Below are 19,883 nucleotides of genomic sequence, written 5' to 3'. Positions count from 1 at the left end.
CAAATCATGATCAATGAATACGATCATAGTCTGAAAATGTCTTTGTCCCAGACAATAATCCAAAAACAATTTAAAAGCATTCCAAATGCATGATTTATGTGAGTAGATAAATTAATGTATAGCATCAGAATAAAAATAACTCATTCTGCAGAAATATGGTCCCTGTCAGTGTTTCTCTTTTTACTAAGTCTCTCATGCTTTAAGATTAAAATAACAGGTGCATGAACACCTCTTCTATATTTTACTACTTTATTTGTTAAACATTATTGTAAAAAAAAGGGAAAAAAAGGAATAAATAAAAATGTCCCATTTAAAAAAAAAATAGAGGTTTGACAGAGAACAGAGTTCACAACGAAGTTCACTATAACTCAATAGCAGACTATTTTACTGCCCCGACACTAAATATATAATATTTGAAGTAAAATAAATGTTTACCTGAAACCTACATGTTAACTACTTATATAAAGAGCCAAAAGCTAAGACAATCACCGTGGCAGTGATTGTTGGTTCCAATCCCGTGTTTGGAATTATGGTGTTCTAATTATTTAAATCAAAGGAAATTATATGTACACAAAAACATGGATGTGAATAAAGCTCATACACATAGCTCTATCTCCTCATTGGCTCTTTCTCTCCCCCTAATTCCCCTAGTCAGCGGGTGTCTTGGTGTTCTCTCTCTCTCCCTCTCTCTCTCTCTGTATCTGTGACAAGCTCTGTGGAGTGAAAAAGCCTCAGAGGTGTCTGACTCTCTCCATCAGAGCCAGGTGCATTGCTCAGTTAAGCTATCTCTCCCCTCAAAGACTGTTTGCTCAGGTTCCCAGCGCTTAGAGCCTGAACGTTTTTTTGTTTTTTTTGAAGGAAAGGAGAGGGCGCACGGGGCTTTTACGCATGGAAGTTGGAATCAGCCTTCCTGAATTTACGCATGGCTGTGTCTCGTCGTCTTAGAAGATGCGTCTGGGCGCATGAGAGCTTGTTAAGGCGTCAAGAGGGACGTAAAAAGTAAGCAATGATGCGGGTGAATGAGCTGCTGCTCGGCTACTTTTTGGTCAAAGGTATGATGTGCGACGCGGAGGGTGAGCAGGGTCGGAGCGTCGACGACTTCATGTTTGTGACCGGATTTAACGACTCAAAGGAGGTGGAGAGCGCAGTCACGGAGAGCATGCACATGGAGGACAAGTGCCGTGGCTACTACGACGTGATGGGCCAGTGGGACCCGCCGTTCGTGTGCAGGACGGGCAGCTACCTGTACTGCTGCGGCACCTGTGGCTTCAGGTTTTGCTGCGCGTTCAGAAGCTCCCGCCTGGACCAGACCAACTGTAAGAACTACGATACCCCGCCGTGGATGATGACAGGGAGACCACCGCCGAAAGTGGACCCGGCACTGGAGAATGCGAAGGATAAAACCAACCTCATTGTGTATGTGATATGCGGGGTTGTGGCCATAATTGCACTGATTGGAATTTTCACCAAGCTCGGTTTGGAAAAGACGCACCGTCCACAGCAAGATGATATGTCAAGGTGGGTTTTGAATATACCTAGTTTTGTTGTCTTCAGTACTTCTTAAGAATGATATATATTTTGTCCTATCATTAACTACTTTCACCATTGAAATATCTGAATTAGTTTACTGATCCTTAATGTAAATTCCGTTTCATAAAACCTAAAGTTTCATCAAAAGAACCCAAAGCAACAAGTCAACAAGTTGGATTGTTTGAAACGCCATGAAAATACTTCTTTAATGTCTATTCCAAAGATCAAAACTCAAGACTAGTTAAAAAGCAAATGTCTGACAATTCTCATAGGCATGCATACTCAAGTTAGTTTAAAAAAAAATCATAAATTTAGGATAGCAAATTGTAAGTTTGGACATTTTGAGGGAAAAAGTCTTCATTTGACCAACACAGGGTCAACTGCACCATCTTGTACTTGAAGTTGTTTCTCTCCTTCAGTCTGACTATGGCCTGAAAAATGTTTGCACCGTGGAGACACATAGCCATTGATTTAAGGTTCAATTGATAAAGTTGAATAACAACAAATATGCTTTATAATAAAATAAAGTGTCCTCCTTCACATGTTTTTGGTTCACACTGCACCATAATAAAATAACTGGACACTTATAACAAGCACAGAGCAGACAACCAGCTTGGCTTGGTGGGAAAAGTAGGTGTTATTGTAAGCAAATCGTCATGACAAGACAATGAAGATTCCGGGATAGGCTGCCATTTCTTAAACCTGGGTTGAGAGAACAGTAAAATTGCTGTCATTAATGCCCCAGCTCCAGAGTGGCGCTCTGACCAATCAGTGGTTTCTCCACAGTCTTTTTGTAAAATCTGCTCGGTTTATACTTGGAACCTTGACCGAGGTGATATCGAAAAAATTACCAGAAACAATCCAAAACATGTGCCCTTTCTCAAAAAAGAAATCTGACAGAGCTAAGCAGTACAATGTTATGCAAAAAAAGGCATTAGGCCAAACCGATGTGTATGTGAAGCTCCCTTTGTGTGCACACACACCGTGCCGCTCATGTTCCTCTCGCGTTTGCGCATCGCCCTAATGCAATGGGAATCAAGCTGCAACCTCTGGTGTTGAAAAATGAACCCAGTGCAAAAAACTGCAGTTCGTCGAGTGTCCGTTAGGCCGGTTCCAAGATACCAGGAAGTCACAGCAGTGAAATTAACATTTTCACAGCCTGGTTAAAATTTGAAAAAAAAAATGGTTTGATTAGTTATTGTCTTCATCGGTACACACTGTTCATGGGCTAATTTTTTTTTTATCACTCATCCATTTTGAATTTTTGAAGCATACAAGTTATTCATAGTTAGGCGTGAGGCTGACCTGATTGACGGGGCGGGCGCGATGTAACAGTTTGTCAAAAGGATTAAAACCCGCCTCAGCTCCAGCCCTTACTCTGTCGTTTGGTTGACAGAAAGCATGACCAGTAGGCCATCCCCAGCGACGGGCTTCAAAAGCCCCCTTCAGTTAACAGATGAGTGACGTCACTCAGGCTTTATCCACCATTATTTACAGTTCAGTCAGACAACTCATGTTTGTATTTGTTTGAAATATTCAATTCAGCAGATCATAGTTTGTGTTTGGCAGCTATGCTCTGATCTAATCACTCCTCACAGTTTTAATTTACATGCAGAAATTTGAGGAGTGATGGGATGATATCGTTGGCCCCCGGAGTTGGAGTCTGCAGGTGGGTGCTGGGGTCGTGGTCGGGCTGAGCTAGGGTGCAGAACTGCTGCAGGTCAGAGCTGACAATGGAAGAGCAGAGGGAGAGACCGGCAATCTTGCGGCTTAATTAAACCGCTAATTGGAAGGAGGTGTTGTCAGGTGATTGTGGATAATGATGCATGTCAAGTGTGAAATCAGTGCAGCTCGAGTTCACTGCCTGAACTCGCTCGCAGGAGTCGTCTCATTCTATCGAATTAACACACTGGGAGACCAATATTACACCTTTACGGATGCTATTTAAAAAGTTCAAAGGCATTCTGATGGCAGGACTTCATTATGGTGCTGTTGTGGAAGTGCAAACTGTGAGCAGCGTTAGCTACAAGATGGGGGGTGGTGGGGGGCTTCAAGGAATAAAAGGTTGGTTACCACTGTAGCTTTCCACAATACTTAGGCTGTGATATTTTCAAATCAGGTTTGGGCCATGTGGATTCCCGCAGGAGTCTGATCCAGGACACATTTTAAAAAGCAATATGAACAGCATAACAAAACAATCAGATCTTAGCATTTAGGCTTGCAGTGTGAACTAAGACATACAATTTAAATGCTATTGACTGCTCAGTTTCCGGCCACCATTGCTGTCCTGCTACAGATCTACTGGCTGATTTATTTTTTCCAACTCCAATCTCAGTTTGTTTGTTTTTTTTATTTAGATTTGTCAATTGACAAAAAAATCTCCAATAATGAATTTAAGCTGGTTAAAAAGAATGGTTAAAAGAAAAATATCACTTTTTCATTTTGGAGGACAGGTTATCAAATGCAGGTGTGCACTGCTGGCCTACACATAAATTGTACTTGTTGTTTAATGATTTCCTCATTGAGATTGCTCTTCATCTTTCCAGAGCTCTTGCACACGTTATCCGCCATCCTGCCTCAGATCATTCGGACGACATTGGACTTGGCCAGCACTACGAGAACATACAGACCAGAGTCACCGTCAACAGCCTCCGTAAGTACTGTGACGACAACAGAAAGAACACCTAGCTGTACACCTACAAACGTGTATACATGACGGGGTGGTTTGCCTTAAATATTGGGTTCCAATTATCTTTCCCCTAACGCTGCTGCCGACTGCTTTTAATGAACAAAATTGCACCAACATAAATCCCCCACCACATCCAGTTTCAACAGATACTCACCGTACATCTTACACAAAGATGTTCGCTTGCCTATCATGAATAAGACATGAAACTAGAAGAAAAAAATGTTCATCCTCAGTCCTGCTGATGAAGCAATTAGTACACTAACACTAATTACCACAGACAACCTGGAGCTTTGTTTCAAAGGCAAACTTAACGTACGCAGTAAGACTTCTAGCACTATATCTCACTCTTACTCTCCCATTCATCAACACCAGCTCCTGCATACACCCACACTGAGAGGTAGTGAAAGAAAGAGGTCTTAATAATGCTAACCTGCTCAGTGCGCCGACAGCTCCAGTCAATAAAGGTGTCCCTGCCTCCCTCCCTCTCACTCGCTGCAGGCTGGATAATTGTGCCAAATGGTATCTCACTTTGGAAATGTAAAGACATAGTCAAGCAGCATTTCATGTTTTTCATACATACCTGATCTATCTTAATGTCGGTCTCCAAAGTAAATGTCTAACAGGATAAACATGTATGATGCAGACTAATTTAAATATCATGCAGTATGCTATGACACGTGCTATAGGAGTTAACATGTTCAGTGCTCATTTTGAGCAGCAGGTGATTCACTGATTAGTCAGGAAGATTTGATAATTAGTGAAAACACCAGGTGTAATCTGTGGTCGCAGTGAAATCCTGCCCGCTCTTCGCACACATGGCAGATGATTGCCTTTTGCAAATGACTTCAGTATACTGTACATTACCAGGCTTTCGTTGTGCTAATATACGCTACAAACATTTTCAACGAACAGCCCATTGCTGTAATTTATTCAGAGTCATCATATCTCAAAATGTATATTTTGTTTCAAATCAAGCGAATAAGCGTGATAAAAAGAGTGAGTTTAACTTCAATCTAATCTGCAGTGTCAAACATCCTCACATGTTTTGGACAAAAAGCTTGTGTAAATGAATTTGTTGCAAACTTATGCACACCAATCATATAAAAAAAATAATTCCGGTCAATTAAGTCAGACTTTGACAGGTTTTTTTTGTTTTTATTTTACATGTGCTACAAGACTACTGTGTTTTATCTGAAGTATATTTTATCATACTACCTTCAAAACCTGAGAGCAGTTCTATTTCAAGACACAGAAAGTTTTTTTTATTTCTGTTTTAGCAGTGATTTATTTTTGCTCCCTTAAATCAGCTGAAGTGAGGTGTCGGCACTGTCAAGATAAAAATTAATCATTCTAAAATCAGAGAGCTTCTGTCCTATCTCACCTTCTCACAGAATAATTATCAGTTCATTCAAACTGGCTGACAGACTCTATGTGCAGGATAATCCAATGAACCAACATGTGACACCTCGAGTTTTTTATCAAACATTAGAGAATCTTTTTTGTTTAAAGTGTGGAGGTCAGTACTTGGGTTTGAACGACCATGCATGGTCGACTAAAATAAACTGTTTACAACAAGAAACAGAAGCGTACTTTACGATCAGTAGCAAACGTGATGTGATGAAAACCCCTAAAATACAAAACTGTGGATGAGAATGCAGAGGAACTTGTATCCTGATTTTAAATCCTATTTTATCCTCCCTGTCCCTGGAGTAACCAGGGACCAATACCTGCCTCCTTATTTGAGGCAGAAAATAACTGAATACAACATTAATTTAGATTCAGATTATTTTATATACCACAATGGGAAATTTGGGTTGCAGCAGGAGCACACACAAGACAAGAAACACAAGGACAACATCACCATAAAACAAAAACCAAAACTAATTAAAAAAATCAACCAACACAGCAAAATATAAAACCAAACAAAGCATCGCAATAAAATCAGTCAAGAGCTTATACCAAAATGGGAATTCCTACCAAGTTATTAAAGTGCAAAGTGGAGGCAAAAAGAGTAGCAAATGGCTAATTGTTGTTTAACATATTAATTGCACTTGGTGCAAATGAGACCTGGAGTCTTTTAGTCTTCCTCACAGGAGCTCTAAAGGCCCTGACACACCAAGCAGACGGCAAAGAACTAGTGGTGACGAAGGCCGCCTGTGGCGTCGACGCAAGGCGCCTTTTGTCTTGGCCAAAAAGTTGCACTAGAACACTCTGGAGAGGGATGATGTTTGTTGTAATCCATAAAGCACACTCTGCTGGTGTAAGATAACTGCTAGTGAAACACAATGATACTCAAATTAAATGCTATTTGACCGGTGAATAAATCTTGTAATATCGGCGCATATCTGCGATAAAGTTAGCAGATAACAATAGTCACTTGATACGCTAATATCAGCGATATTATCGACTGGCCGATTAATCAGTTGGATACTACAATAGATACATACAACACATAACAATACACATGCAAGGTTAAAAAGACCAGACAGAATACATTATAAAAACACCCTCAATCACTTCAGCTTAAACTCACCTATAAGTTTGCTTGGCCATTTGATTAAGATCATTTTTTATTTGTAAAAAGTTAGGTTACCAAACCAACAAGAGAAAAAGACAGGGCAGATTCAATGAAACCTTTATGAAACAAAATGGACGTGAAAGAGAGAGAGATTTCTGAGACAAAACAGACGATGATGCGCCTTCTTACAAACTGCGTCACAAATCAATAGGAAATCAAGTCAATTTGGAAATCTATGATTGTCCCGAGATATTTGTAGCTATTCACAAAGTCAACAGCCTGTTAATAAATGTTGTTTGAATTGGATATATAAACATTAAAAACGATGCTTTTCTTTGAAATGTAAGATACAAATGTGAAATCTATTACCGTGTTATTAGATTGAAGATGAAAAAGCTGCAGCTTACTTTTTGCTTTGTGACCTTGGCTGTGGAGATCGAAACCGTACAGGGACGTATAGGAGGGATTCTGTGGAACAGAGTTGGCAACAGCAAAGGGATAATTATAGTTTTCTTGACAGTGGTCCTTGTTAGGTTACAAGAGGTGGGATAAAAAAGAATTTACCACATGGATCTGTAGTGAACTTGTCCTCTCCAGCTGAGCCTCCAAGTAGCAGGTGTGACTTTACCACAGCTACGAGAGTCACTGTGTATTACAGGTGGTGGTGCAGTGCAGTGATTGGATGGAGCTCCTTTCCCCTCATCTACTGCCTATCAAAGATGACAACAAATCTGCTCCCATTCTTCTCAAGACACCAATAGTACAGAGTTGCTGTGTGAGCTGTTTTGGTAGCCGTTCATGTCCTGCTGGCCGAAGGAGCGCCCATGGGGCAGTTGTGAAGTGTGGCCTCTTTTTAGTTCAGGCGTCAAGCCAGAGAGAACAAAGTGTGAGCTCAGTGCCAACACTTCACTGGTGCATGACAGACTATTTCCTCACTGCCAGATAGAAATTTATTTCAGCAGCATTACATCTGACAACAGGTGAGACATCAAATGTAAAGACTATCAAGGTTGTATCCTCCACCTACCATATAATGTATCTCCAACTGTAAAACTCAAATGTCCGATACTTATACATTGTAACCAATCACCATTACAACACTGACAACAAATAAACTTTGGAGCCGTTAGCAAATAGAGTGCAGAGAACCCTTTTTTATTCAAAGTTTAAGCAAAAAAGTTTTTACCAATCTGGAGGAGTTTTTTGGTGCTTGACAAAGCCTATCAGCATTAAGATTGACTCTTTCTATGTAGTTATTTTTAATGTCTGAAACTGCCTCCATAGGTGTCAGACAAAATGATAGCACACAGCCAAAACGACTTATTTTACATTCTCCATGGCAAGGACTGTCAATGGGTTGATATTTTGACTGTAAATAGAGAGCAAGATGATGTATGTGGTGAAAAACACATTCTTACTCATGTAAAGGGAATAAATCAGCTAAGATAAGATCATTTTAGGAGCCAAACAATGGATGTATGGGATGTTTCGGTACAGCTAGCATGAAATTAATTGACAGCTCTGGACAGATGAAAAATATTGATGTTGTGTTTTATTGTGACAAATAGGGGTTAGACAATTTAAATCCTTTTAATGCCATTTCTATTGGTAATTATGTGGATTTTGCAGCTGTAGCTCCATGACAGACTGATACAGTAATGCTCTGGTGAATGGTAAAGTGAACAACATCAGTCCCTGCTGAAAAAAACAGCATAAACCAGCATTATTTTAATGCTGGTTTATGCTGGTCTATGTTGGTTTGTTGCTGGTCCATGTTGGTTTGAAGCTGGTCCTTACTGGTTTGTTACTGGTCTATGTTGGTTTCCTGCTGGTCTATGCTGGTTTTTCGCTGGTCTATGTTGGTTTGCTGCTGGTCATTACTGGTTTGTTGCTGGTCTATGCTGGTCTATGTTGGTTTGTTGCTGGTCTATGCTGATTATCTGGTCTATGCTGGTTTGTTGCTGGTCTATGCTGGTCTATGTTGGTTTGTTGCTGGTCTATGCTGGTTTTTCGCTGCTGGTCCTTACTGGTTTGTTGCTGGTCTATGCTGATTATCTGGTCTATGCTGGTTTGTTGCTGGTCAATGTTGGTTTGATGCTGGCCTATGTTGTTTCATGTTGGACATGCTGGTTTGATGCTGGTCAGACCAGCACCAAAACACAATGTATGCTGGTCTTGCTGATCATGCTGGTCACATCAGCATAGTCAGCATGCTATTGTCTTATTTTCAGATTTGATCAGGTTGGTTTGATACGTATACAGCTTGTCCTTTTAAGCCCTTTATTAGATCCACTAACTGCCACATTTAATGCTCTTTTGGGAAGAAAAATCTTCTACTGGTCAGAAAAATGTGTTCAGGGGCTGTTGACTGTATGAATAAAGTGAAAAACAAACAGACAATTTGTTTCTTTTTATGTAAAATATTTTTAAAAAGACTAGCGATACACTTTCAAAGGAATGCTCAGTTTAATAAAAAACTGTGATTGCTTTTCACAGTCATGTTTTGACCCTTATATATTTGGGCATTCCAAGTGTTTTATTTCTACTTAAATACATTTTGTACACCCTATGATATGCTTGACAATAGTCTGTCTTTAAAAGAGTAAAATACATTGCTCTTACTGACATTTTAGTTTGATTTATATACATTAGTAACCAGCACAATCTGACGTAAGTATTGGTGTAGAGTTTCAGGAGTTGGACAGAAATATCAGGAGAAAAGAATATTTTCATCACTAACTTGAAAGCAGGCTGTCTGTAAATAAGATCGCCCTTCTCCTTGTACCATTTATTTAGGGGCACACAGCTCCAAAAATACTCTCTTAAATCTTTTATGAGTTCCAGGGAGCGAGTGTCTGTGTCTGGAGTGTTAACTTGCTTATTTCCGGCAACAACCGTGGAAGTCTTTAACCTTACAAGTCTCCAGCAGTGGCCTACTTTTGACATAAAAAAGGGTTGAATCTGACAACGGTAAAAGCAACAATGACACCCAGTCATCACAAAGTCAAAGAAACATAAAAGAGGGAGATAAACAAGCACATGCAGCAGCACCTCACTTCAAATTGAGTTTGGCATCTTGAAAATAGCAGTGTTGCGCCCGGATCTTAACAAAAGCACTGTCCTCAAATCGCTTCTATTTTAGGCTCTAGAGGAAATGTGACACTCCTGATATATCCAGCCAGACTCAACAAACACAAGTTTATATTAATAAATGGATATAAAAAAGCAGTTAGCGTTAAAATTATTGTTTATTTAAATGATCTATTTTCAGTGGCTTCTTCCATTAAGGGGATGCCCTGACCTTCACCTTGACCAGAGTATCAGATGTAAACACTGCGGTCTGGTGACATTCTCTCAAACAGGTCTTTGTAATATAGCATTAAGTAAGGTCTTTTACCTGCTTTTGGTAACATAACAATGAGTAAGGTCTTTTTTCCTGCTCTTTTGTAATATTAAAAAACAAAGAGTAAGGTCTTTTACCTGCTTTTTGTAAAGTGTCTCAAGATAACACTTGTTATGAGTTGAGGTTATACAAATAAAAATTGATTGATTGATTGATATGCTATGCTTGGTGCACGGTACAACCAAACAGCACAATAAAAAGGTTTCCCTTGTTTAGTCAGCTTATCTGAAAGGAAACTGCATGATATTAATTTGTTCTTTGAAGGTCTGTTTACCATAATAATATGTCCAGGATTTAATAAGAAGCATTTCTAATCATGTGTTCTCCTTTTGAAAGTGAAGAAGTTTATTTATCGTATTCTACGGAGGGAGATAATCTAATTGGACTTCTATCTTAAACAAGTCCACCCTGAATGAGAGCATGTGTGCATGGCCCACTTAAGATGAAATGTACGAAACTGAAACAGGTCAACAAGCCCAGAAAAGGAACCTGACAAGGTAACACACATAGATTTGATGCACAGATCTCTGGTTACCATTTTAGACATTTTTCTTTGTTAGAGAAGCAGTCACATACTTTCCACTATGACATGACATTTATTAGAGAGATGGTCAGCTGCATAAAACTCTAATTAAAAAAATCAGGAAATCATTTCTAAATCAAATTTAAAAAGATCAGGATTTTCAGTTATTGAGGAAGACTAATCAAATAGGACAACATAGGAGCTTTTCACAAGCGGACACAGATTGGCACCACCAATTATTTTTCTCGGTTAATGACCCTGAAATCTGATTATACTCATCACACCCCCAAAGTCGAAGTCAAAGCTCTGCATCACTTCATGAGACAGCATTGATAGTTTGAGACTTTCAAAAATTAATTAGCACACTAATAAAGTTTCTTGCTGACCAGTGGGGAATAGGAGCCCAATTAACCTATTTTCTGTATTAATGATCTGTTTTTATCAGACGCAGTCAAGTGCTGCTGTATCCCTCCCACTTTAGAGACTGTAAACCTTAACCTCTTTCAACTGCATTGATGAGTAATTCACCTTTTAGATCACAATGAACTAGTGCTGAACTCAAAGTGAATCAAAACTTACAACGTTTGCCAGCCAGTTTGTACCATGAAATCAGGAGTGTTAATGTTTGACTTCATGATATTTAAAGCTCCTATAAGAATCTTTCAGGTCAATGTCGATTTTGGCGGCCCCTGTAGACAAAGAGGTACCACTATCTCTTTGCTTTACTTATGCCATTTAATATTTATGACAATAAGCGTCAACCTACTTTCTTTTAACAGTCATCAATCATTTTTCCTGTCAAAAATGCAAAAAAAAAAAAAAAAAAAAAGACAAGAAAAAAATCTGTGGAAAAAAGAAAGTTTCTGCAGTATGCTTTTAATCATCTCACCTGAAACCTACCCCACTTACAGGAACTTCAAAGTAAACGTCATTATGATTTTGCGTCCTATATAACACATTACTCATGCTGTTGAAACTGCATCTTGTGGATTACAGCTTGTGAAGACACTCTGAACATCTGTTTGCTGTGTCATGCCAGTGGGCAGGGGGCCAGTCTATTTGCTGAGCACCCTTTAATTTAGCAGATGTCTACTGTAGGATTAGTACTGTAGAGTTTTACAAGGAGCAGCCATGCCTTCCCAGCTGAATCCCCCCCCCCAAGAAAACCTACTTAAGAAACAAGTGAAGAGACACAATATATTCACGTCAACCCATTGAGCTAAGATTTTACTATTCTACAATTCATTCAGCAGACGCTTCTATCCAAATGATATACATCTGAGAGTAGGTACGGCACAAGCAAGGATCTAGAAATGAGGAAACAACGTCAGTAAGCACTAATGAACAGCAACATCGATAGTTTTTCATGAGGATTCAGCATCAAAACCTAAATCTAAATATCATGGTAATCATCACTATCATCACCTTAATCTGTGTCATCACTATCATTAAGTGTGTAGGTGTTCATGAGAGAACTGGGTCTTGAGCTTTTTCTTGAAAGTGGTAGGGGACTCAGCAGATTGCATGGAGGTTGGTATTTCATTTCACCACCAGGGGGCCGCAGAGGATAAGAGTCTAGCTGGAGACTTAAGGCCATGAAAAGCCAAGCAGACGGCAAAGAACTAGTGGCGACGAAGGCCGACTGTGGCGTCACCTCACATTGCCTCATGTTGCCTTTGTCTTAGCCAAAAAGTACACACTGCAAAGACTACAGCCGACGGCCAACCACCATGTACTTTCTGCGCAAGTGTGAGAGGACATACTAACTCTCCATGCCAGCAGGCAGCGGTCGTCCATTGTTATGATACGAGAAGACCATTTTCACACAGCTGTCGCTCACCACTCGTATTATAGGTACTAATCGAGAATAATGTCTCATAAAAAGTTGGAAATAGCACTGGCGTTGTCAGCCCTTGGTCTTTTATTGGACAAAGAAAAGACGAGGTGGAGGTGAGAAATAAGGAGAAACCGCACTCAGTGGGTGAAAGTGGATACTACAGCAGCATGCTCAAGGGGCTTTCCCGAATTTGACTGTAAATATTAAGGTTGAGAGCTGGAGTTAAATGAAACCTCTGAACAGCCAATCAGAGTGATTCCTCTGACCAACCGCACAGACGACGACCACACCGCATGTCAAATTGGCTGAAAAAAGGCAGACGGGGGCTGGCGCGTAGCGACGGAGCTGGACACACTGCAAAATCTAGGGCGACAATCGCTTACCGACTGTCCAACTAGGACAGACCGCTGACGATCTCCTTGTTGTGTCACGGTCTTTAGGGTCCTCTTGTGAAGGTTGAACCAGACGCCTTTCATTGGTAGAGGGTAGTGGGCGGGGTTTCAAACAGTGGAGCATCAATAAGATTTACCAGCAGTGATCAATTCTCTATTCAAGAGAAATTCATTGTTACCAACACCATAAAAGTGTCTGAGTTTCTGCTTTCTCTCCTTTAGATAACAACCAGATGAACAACCTGGTTCAAGCATCGACTTTGATAGCGCAGCCTTACCCGCCTGTGGGATCGATCACCAGCCCGTACGAACAACTGAAGCCTGTCAAGGACCTCAACAAATACGCAACACTCAAGGCTGTAGGTAAGAAGAGGTTAACCAAGAGCCAAAATGACCAAGAGTTGCACTTCTTCATTTGTTCTGACTAAGCATCATACAACCTATATAAACACAACTAGAATATTTAACCAGGTTGTTTTTTTTAAAGGAGCCTGTAATCAGTGAAATGATGAAGATTGGTTTATAAGTAAATGAGTCCAAAATTGCATCGGAAAGGCCTTATGAAACTTTTTATTTGATCCTGATCAAATTTATTCTGCTTCATTTTGTGTGAAATATTGCTTGTCACAACAGACAGACAGAGAGACATGATGTCTGCCATCTCTTTCCTTTTAGTTCAGCATTTAAACGCTGTGAGTCAATCTGCCTTTGGTAGTTTTTCTGTCTCATTTCAGACAAAGCAAGAACTCTGCTTTGCCAACATTTGATATTATAAGCGTACTTCAAAGCGGCCTTTTTCTTTAAATAGTCGTCTAGTTATTTTGAATCTCCATAAGATCTCTGGCTTACACAAATCCTTGTCAGTTAATCACCAGTCTGTCAATGCCAAACGAGAGCGGAACTGAAAGTTTATTTATAGAAGCAAGTTTGTTGTTTTTCTTGTGCGCTAATTTTGGAAGTGACTGCCTGGACAAATAAGAAAATAAATACTGTCTTCAACCCCTTTGTTTGAAAAGGGCACTGAGATAAGATGAGTTTATTTTCAGTATTTACATTTTGACTTTTCCCTTTTAAATGAAAACCATTTTTACATGCATGTTCATACTAATCACAAGTGTTATGAGAAATGCCAAACAGTCCTAAAATTCCCTGAGCACTATTTTCACAAAACAAGCCTCTTTGTCTTTGCCCTTAACTTCAGTAATTAGCAGAGAAACTGTTAATAAATGCAGAGTCAAAGTATGAAGAGGTGGTATTTCTGACTCTGTATTTGATGCGTGGAAGTCTTTTTATAGATTCCTGCAGAATCAGTTAGCTGTGTTTGACTGACCTGGTCATGGTGACATGATGACAGCTATCACCCTGCGTGCAGTGAATTCAATCACACGGCCGAGCTCCCTCTCTTTGTATTTCTTACAAGCAGCTAAAGCTTCTCCGCCGAAGAGCCGTCAAACAAACCGATCGTTGCAGAAAAATTAAAAATAGAGCAAATCTTAGCTAATGAGACTGGGGACAGGAGACAGAAGACAATCAGGGGCAATCAAAACACAAATGAGGTGTTGCCATGTGACAAGATGCAACTGCTGCATGAGAAAAAAATATTTATATTCGGCTCAGTGTGTCAAACTCCGAGCACCACACAGCCGGTGAAGTGATCACAGTAAAGGTTATCTAAGAGACATTTCATTAAAAGTGTTGGGAATGTTTGCAGGAAATATCAAAGGCTAATGATGAAGCTTGCTATGCTAAGGCTAAATCAGTGCTCCAGCATACACTGTTTTCAGACAAGGATTCCGCCTGATATAAGACAAAAAAAACAATCACACAACAGTGGCTACATGAGCACAGTGCAGTAGATGATTTTGGAGGACACGATATGTTGTGCAATATTCAACTGGCGAGCATCTATGCCATACTGAGGCCTTAGTGGCCTCCTTAAAATAGCTTCAAAAAAATGTTATAAACCATCTTTAAGTTGGCACAAAATTAATTTTATATAATGTATGACAAGAAGGAACAATATGAAAAGATATTTTTATGCATGTTTTCACTTCCTTAAAGGTGTGAAGTCTCTGAAAAGGAAGTAACCTCTAAAGCTACATAAAAACTGCCCTGACTTTTTGGTGAATCTGAGAGTGAATGCAACTTGGAAAGAAAACCTACAGACACTAACCGGTGCTGATGAATCACTTCAACTTCTTTGGCAAATAAATCATGCAATTTCATAATTTCTTCAAGTTTATATACTCCTTAAATGATGGCACGTCCTCTTCCTCTGACTGTTTTTTTTTGTTATTGGCATTTCTAAATCTTCATCTTCATCAGCCCAATAAATAGCACCAGTACACCTTATTAAAACTAGGGAACACTTGAAAAGTTGCGCTCTGGCTAAAGAGGAAGTGTGCTAAGGTCAAAGTTTAATGAGTGTCGCGCCATTGGCTGAATAAAACTACCTGATTCTGGATCCTTTAAAAAAAAAAAATCTAAAACACACTTGGTTTGTTTTTTGGGCTGTCTTCATTAAAAGTGAAATGTAGGACTCAAATGTAATTAAGTCAAAATATATTATTAAACCACAGAAATTTCTTGGGTGGTAGAGGGGTGCTTTGGCTTTCCAAGGGGTAGCTTCAGCACCCCCAAGCCCCTCTCTAGCGCTGCCTATATGTACGAGTGATACGAATATAAAATTACAAAGTATCTCTTTCATGTCCTTTCTTTTCTTTGCTTTGAATGCTTTAGCAACAATCTTTAACAATGATGTTGAGACTATTTTCAGCTGACTGTCAGGTTCTCCACACAGGACATACTGTGATGGCTAATGAAGGGAGGAATGACAAAGATCTATTATGTTGTTTACCTTTATCTTTTAGCAGAGAAAGCGAATGACGGCTTCTATAGCAACCGGCGGACAATGATAGAGATGACGAGCAAAACCAGTCTCCCCATGGAACCTATGGATTTGGATCCAACACCGAGCAACCCTTACAGCCCGCCCAGACAGCTGTCTGGAAAGCAGAATGGCAACAAGTACAAAAGCCCGAGGAGCCGCAGTGCCCAGTCGCTATGCTATAGCTCCAGCACGGCTGTTAGCCCAGGAGGGCTGAGATCCTGGGAAAACACACTGGGACTCAGACAGAGCTATGGCCAAAAGAAACTGTGCATCATAGAGAAGGAGCTGCACACCACTCGCTACATGCCTCCACAACCATACTTTGTCACCAACAGCAAGACAGAAGTGACAGTATGAGGGACGGTCCAAACACCAGGAATAAAAAGTAACCTGCATTTAAGTAAGACTGAAGCTGCTGACTGTGGGTGGTGTTGGTAGAAATCAGCATGGACTGCAGGATATTCATTTTAAAGGGCAGTATTTAAGATGCCACCTAAAGGCTCTGTATAAAAGCTCTGTATAAATCACTGTGCCACAGGAGGGTACAGTGCTGACTATGTTTTCATTAGTATTCATATAAGCACACAGCGAAAACAAAACAAAGAAGTTATGTTACTCAAATATAGCAGAAGACTTTTGTGATACAGTACTGTAGGCAGTATCTACTAAATCATCGTCGTACCTTTAAACTGAAGGTCACATATTATTCTCCTTTTCAACAAGTTTAAATAAGTCTCCGAGACGTCCCTGAAACATGTCTGTGAAGTTTCTTGCTAAAAATCCACAGTGGAAAGGCGAACTCAGAGGGGCCAAAAAGACACCTAGCTGTGAGAGTGTCACCCATGTGGGGGAGGGGTTACTGCCCTTTGTGATGTCACAAAGGGAAAATCACCAAACGGCTTGTTTAATGCACACATTTACTTGAATGTGGAGCAGGCAAAAGAAGGACAGATGGACTTTTTCATAATCGGGGGGTTTGTAGACAGGCTAGGGACACATTGATTGAAAAACATATTAAAGTGTATTTTGCATAATATGTGACCTTTAAAGTATACCATTTCTATTAAAAAAAATACTGTTTTATGATAAAATCTCTTATTTATCTACAGCAATTAATCATGGTTGAGCAGTTTATGGTTTCCTGGCAAATGATTGAGTGATTGCAGTTTTAAAGATACAGTTTAAATGTTTATGGCACAGAGTTTTAAGAGTTCACAGATGATACATTTGAGATAATTACCTAAAGAAATTAACTAGCCTAATGCTATCCAACTCTTTTGTACAATAATTTAAAGATCTTACAGTATGAATAAATCACTCAAGTAATAAAACAAAAACACTATTACTGCGGAAATAAACTTTTGCAAGGTTCGTTTCCAAAATACTTGTTTTTTAATTTATAGAGAAGTCAGTACGGATGTGTTACTATTAACCTATACAACTCGAAGTTTATGGATTTAGTGTCACTTGTAAAAAGTGGTAGAAGTCCTAAATGCATATACACTGAGTCAGTGGACTCACTGATGCATATATTTCTATGGTTACAGTACTAGGAGATGTAGCTGCAGAGTGTTGAACCAGTGTTGTATCGGTGTAATAGTGCCTCTCATCATTACCAGCATGTGTGTGATTATCCTAGAATAGGCAGTAGAGGAAGCCCCAGTATTAGGGGGGGGGGGGCTTGTCTTATTCTTAGTAATCCATTACGCCCCCAACTAAAGTCATTGTAAGAGTAAGCACGGTGGCTTGGAGTTTGCACATTATTTGAAATGCTGAGTTATAAATAAAAATGATTCAAAGTAACTGCAATGACTTTGATTTTAATGAATCTCTCTTAATACAGAATAGATCTCTGATGGTGGCATATATGGCTCATTGAGTAATTGCCTTGTAATTTCATTATCATGAAATGGGTCGGTTGCCAAATTCCTGCAAAAAGAACACAAGTGTGTTTTTTTTAAACATGGCAGTGTATGATCTGCTGGAGAGGAACACAGCCGACTGCCACTTCGTCTTAAATGTATGTGGAAACAGGTACTGTTTTCCTCTGATTAGCAAGCATTGCAGCTAATAATAACCCAAACACCAGAGGTAAACAAACAAAAATAACCTGCATTTACTTCTTACAGCCATCTTTAAGATTGTCACTTTGATTCCAATTCTCTAAGCTACTGACCACATCTGGTTTGGACGGTGTGGAAACAGCGGTTTTGTAGCAGTCCTAGCTGGATGTAAATGATGTAAAGGAATTCATGTTTTTTTTTTCTTCTGTTTATACTACAGAAAACTGGGTTAAGGCAAATGAACAGCTGAATGACCCTGGCAGCTTACTACATTAAAATAACATATTGTTGTAGTATATTTCATGTCACCTTAAGAACCAGATTAGAACATTTCTGGAACAAAACACTTGAATTCATGTCTTACTGGTCAACATGATTTGAATAAACAAGGTTAACTGGTGTGGTTGATGATTGGTTACACTGGTTTCCAAGCCAAGCAATATAATGACAAAGATATAAAAAGAAGGTAACGCCTTTCTGCAAGTCTTACCCATGCAATTGACAACTACAAGGCTGCACTCGCAAGTGTGAAGTGGGAACTGCAAGAATGAAGGTGTATTTATGTTTTCTCAAATCCAAATATATTGTTAGGCTGTTAATGTTCTTACAAACTGTTTTTCAATATATGAATATTTAATGCACTGAACTGTCCATTTACATTGTTAACCAACTGTTCCAGTGTTCAACCATTATATGAAAATCTGTAATCACTTTTAAAACTATAACTTTTATATGCAAACAGTATTTTATGGTGACTACCATTGAATGTGAATATTTTGTGAATGCACCCCCCCTCAAATATACTGAAATGTATTGCAGTACACCATATTTACACATCAAGATCTGCTTTAGTGCCGCAAATAAAATGACATATGAATAATATTTTTGCTTTTTGACATCAGAAAGTGAAGTGAAAAGGAAAGGCCCTATGATCAGATGTTTATTACAGTTCAATACGATAGTTAATTATCATAATTATTATATGAATAACTAGATTTTCTAATGAATGTTGTACGTCTGTGTTCAATACAACGTTACTTTAAAGTTGTCCTATTTATACCGTCATATTTTTTATCATATATACTCAAAAACCCAATTTCAATGTTTTTTCTTTAGTGTCTTGCTGAGCTTTGAATCTCAATTTGAAAATGCCAGTTTTGTTCTATTTAATTATATGAATTTACATTCAAACAAGTGACTCAGTTTCATTTAAGTTTAAGTGAAGTCAAGAAAAAGTCCAAGGTTCACAAGACACCCTCAATGGCTGCCAACTGCCATCTTACATTCATGTATTTTGGACTTAATTAATCACCGGCAATGAGCCACTCAAGAACAATGTTACAGTTCTTGTATTTAACATTCCGTGTCAACAAACCAATAATCCTACCACAGCTTTTAGCATTTTGTAAAAACTGATTCAACTGATTTATCTCTTTTTCTTCATTACACAAAAATGAAAACCAAGATTTGGCAGAAAGGGGCTACTATACCAGCAGCAAAAAAAAAAAAGAAAAAAAAAAAAGAGATTGATTTAAAGATTTGCTTAAAAAACAAATTCTGGGAATTTGCCATTCCCATATTCTCCCTTTTAGAGTTCTAATTCTAGCTGGTTTCATTAGCTGCCCGCTTCAACACCACACCAGATGGTATCATAATAATGTAAAAGCACACTTGAGTGCAGCCACGGACTCTCCTCTGTTAAATTAACTGCAGACTTTTGGACTTTCTGTTTTAGTGTGCTCCAGCTGTTGAAAATGAAATGTGAAATACTGTATACATTAAAAGTATTTTTAATTACTCTCTCTCTAAAAGCTCTGTGGTATTTCTTTCTTCCTGACTGCCAGAGGAGTTGTTGGGATATGATAATTGATGTATATCATTGCACACACAGATCGAGCATTTACTATCAACAAAATCATGTGACCTGGAATGATGTAGATCATACATAATAAGCCCACGTCATCACAAAAAGTATCCCTTGAATCTTTTCCAATGACATCGTTTGGGGGACTTTTGATAGGAGCCCTGAAACAACATG

The 19,883-nt window shown here is 39.1% G+C and overlaps 1 protein-coding gene across 1 annotated transcript; it reads left to right on the top strand.

Annotated features, from left to right (window-relative positions):
* The first annotated feature begins 709 nt into the window (after positions 1-709).
* Positions 710-19,656, top strand: shisa9b (shisa family member 9b). The gene is made up of 4 exons (XM_020642485.2): positions 710-1,518; positions 4,077-4,183; positions 13,115-13,255; positions 15,763-19,656. Exons 1-4 carry the CDS (start codon positions 1,007-1,009, stop codon positions 16,137-16,139), a joined length of 1,137 nt encoding a protein of 378 aa, XP_020498141.2. The 5' UTR covers positions 710-1,006; the 3' UTR covers positions 16,140-19,656.
* Positions 19,657-19,883: the final 227 nt, after the last annotated feature.

The sequence above is a fragment of the Labrus bergylta genome, chromosome 16 (assembly GCF_963930695.1).
Source record: "Labrus bergylta chromosome 16, fLabBer1.1, whole genome shotgun sequence".
Lineage (NCBI taxonomy): Eukaryota > Metazoa > Chordata > Actinopteri > Labriformes > Labridae > Labrus > Labrus bergylta.
Note: the sequence above shows the minus strand (reverse complement) of the source record. Positions and strands in the feature narration are given on the sequence as shown.

Excerpts from the sequence above, each read along its gene's own strand:
- shisa9b (XM_020642485.2), top strand. The coding sequence starts at position 1,007 with ATGATGCGGGTGAATGAGCTGCTGCTCGGCTACTTTTTGGTCAAAGGT. Across the intron at positions 1,519-4,076 it reads CAGCAAGATGATATGTCAAG|AGCTCTTGCACACGTTATCC; the intron begins GTGGGTTTTGAA and ends TCATCTTTCCAG. Across the intron at positions 4,184-13,114 it reads AGTCACCGTCAACAGCCTCC|ATAACAACCAGATGAACAAC; the intron begins GTAAGTACTGTG and ends TCTCTCCTTTAG.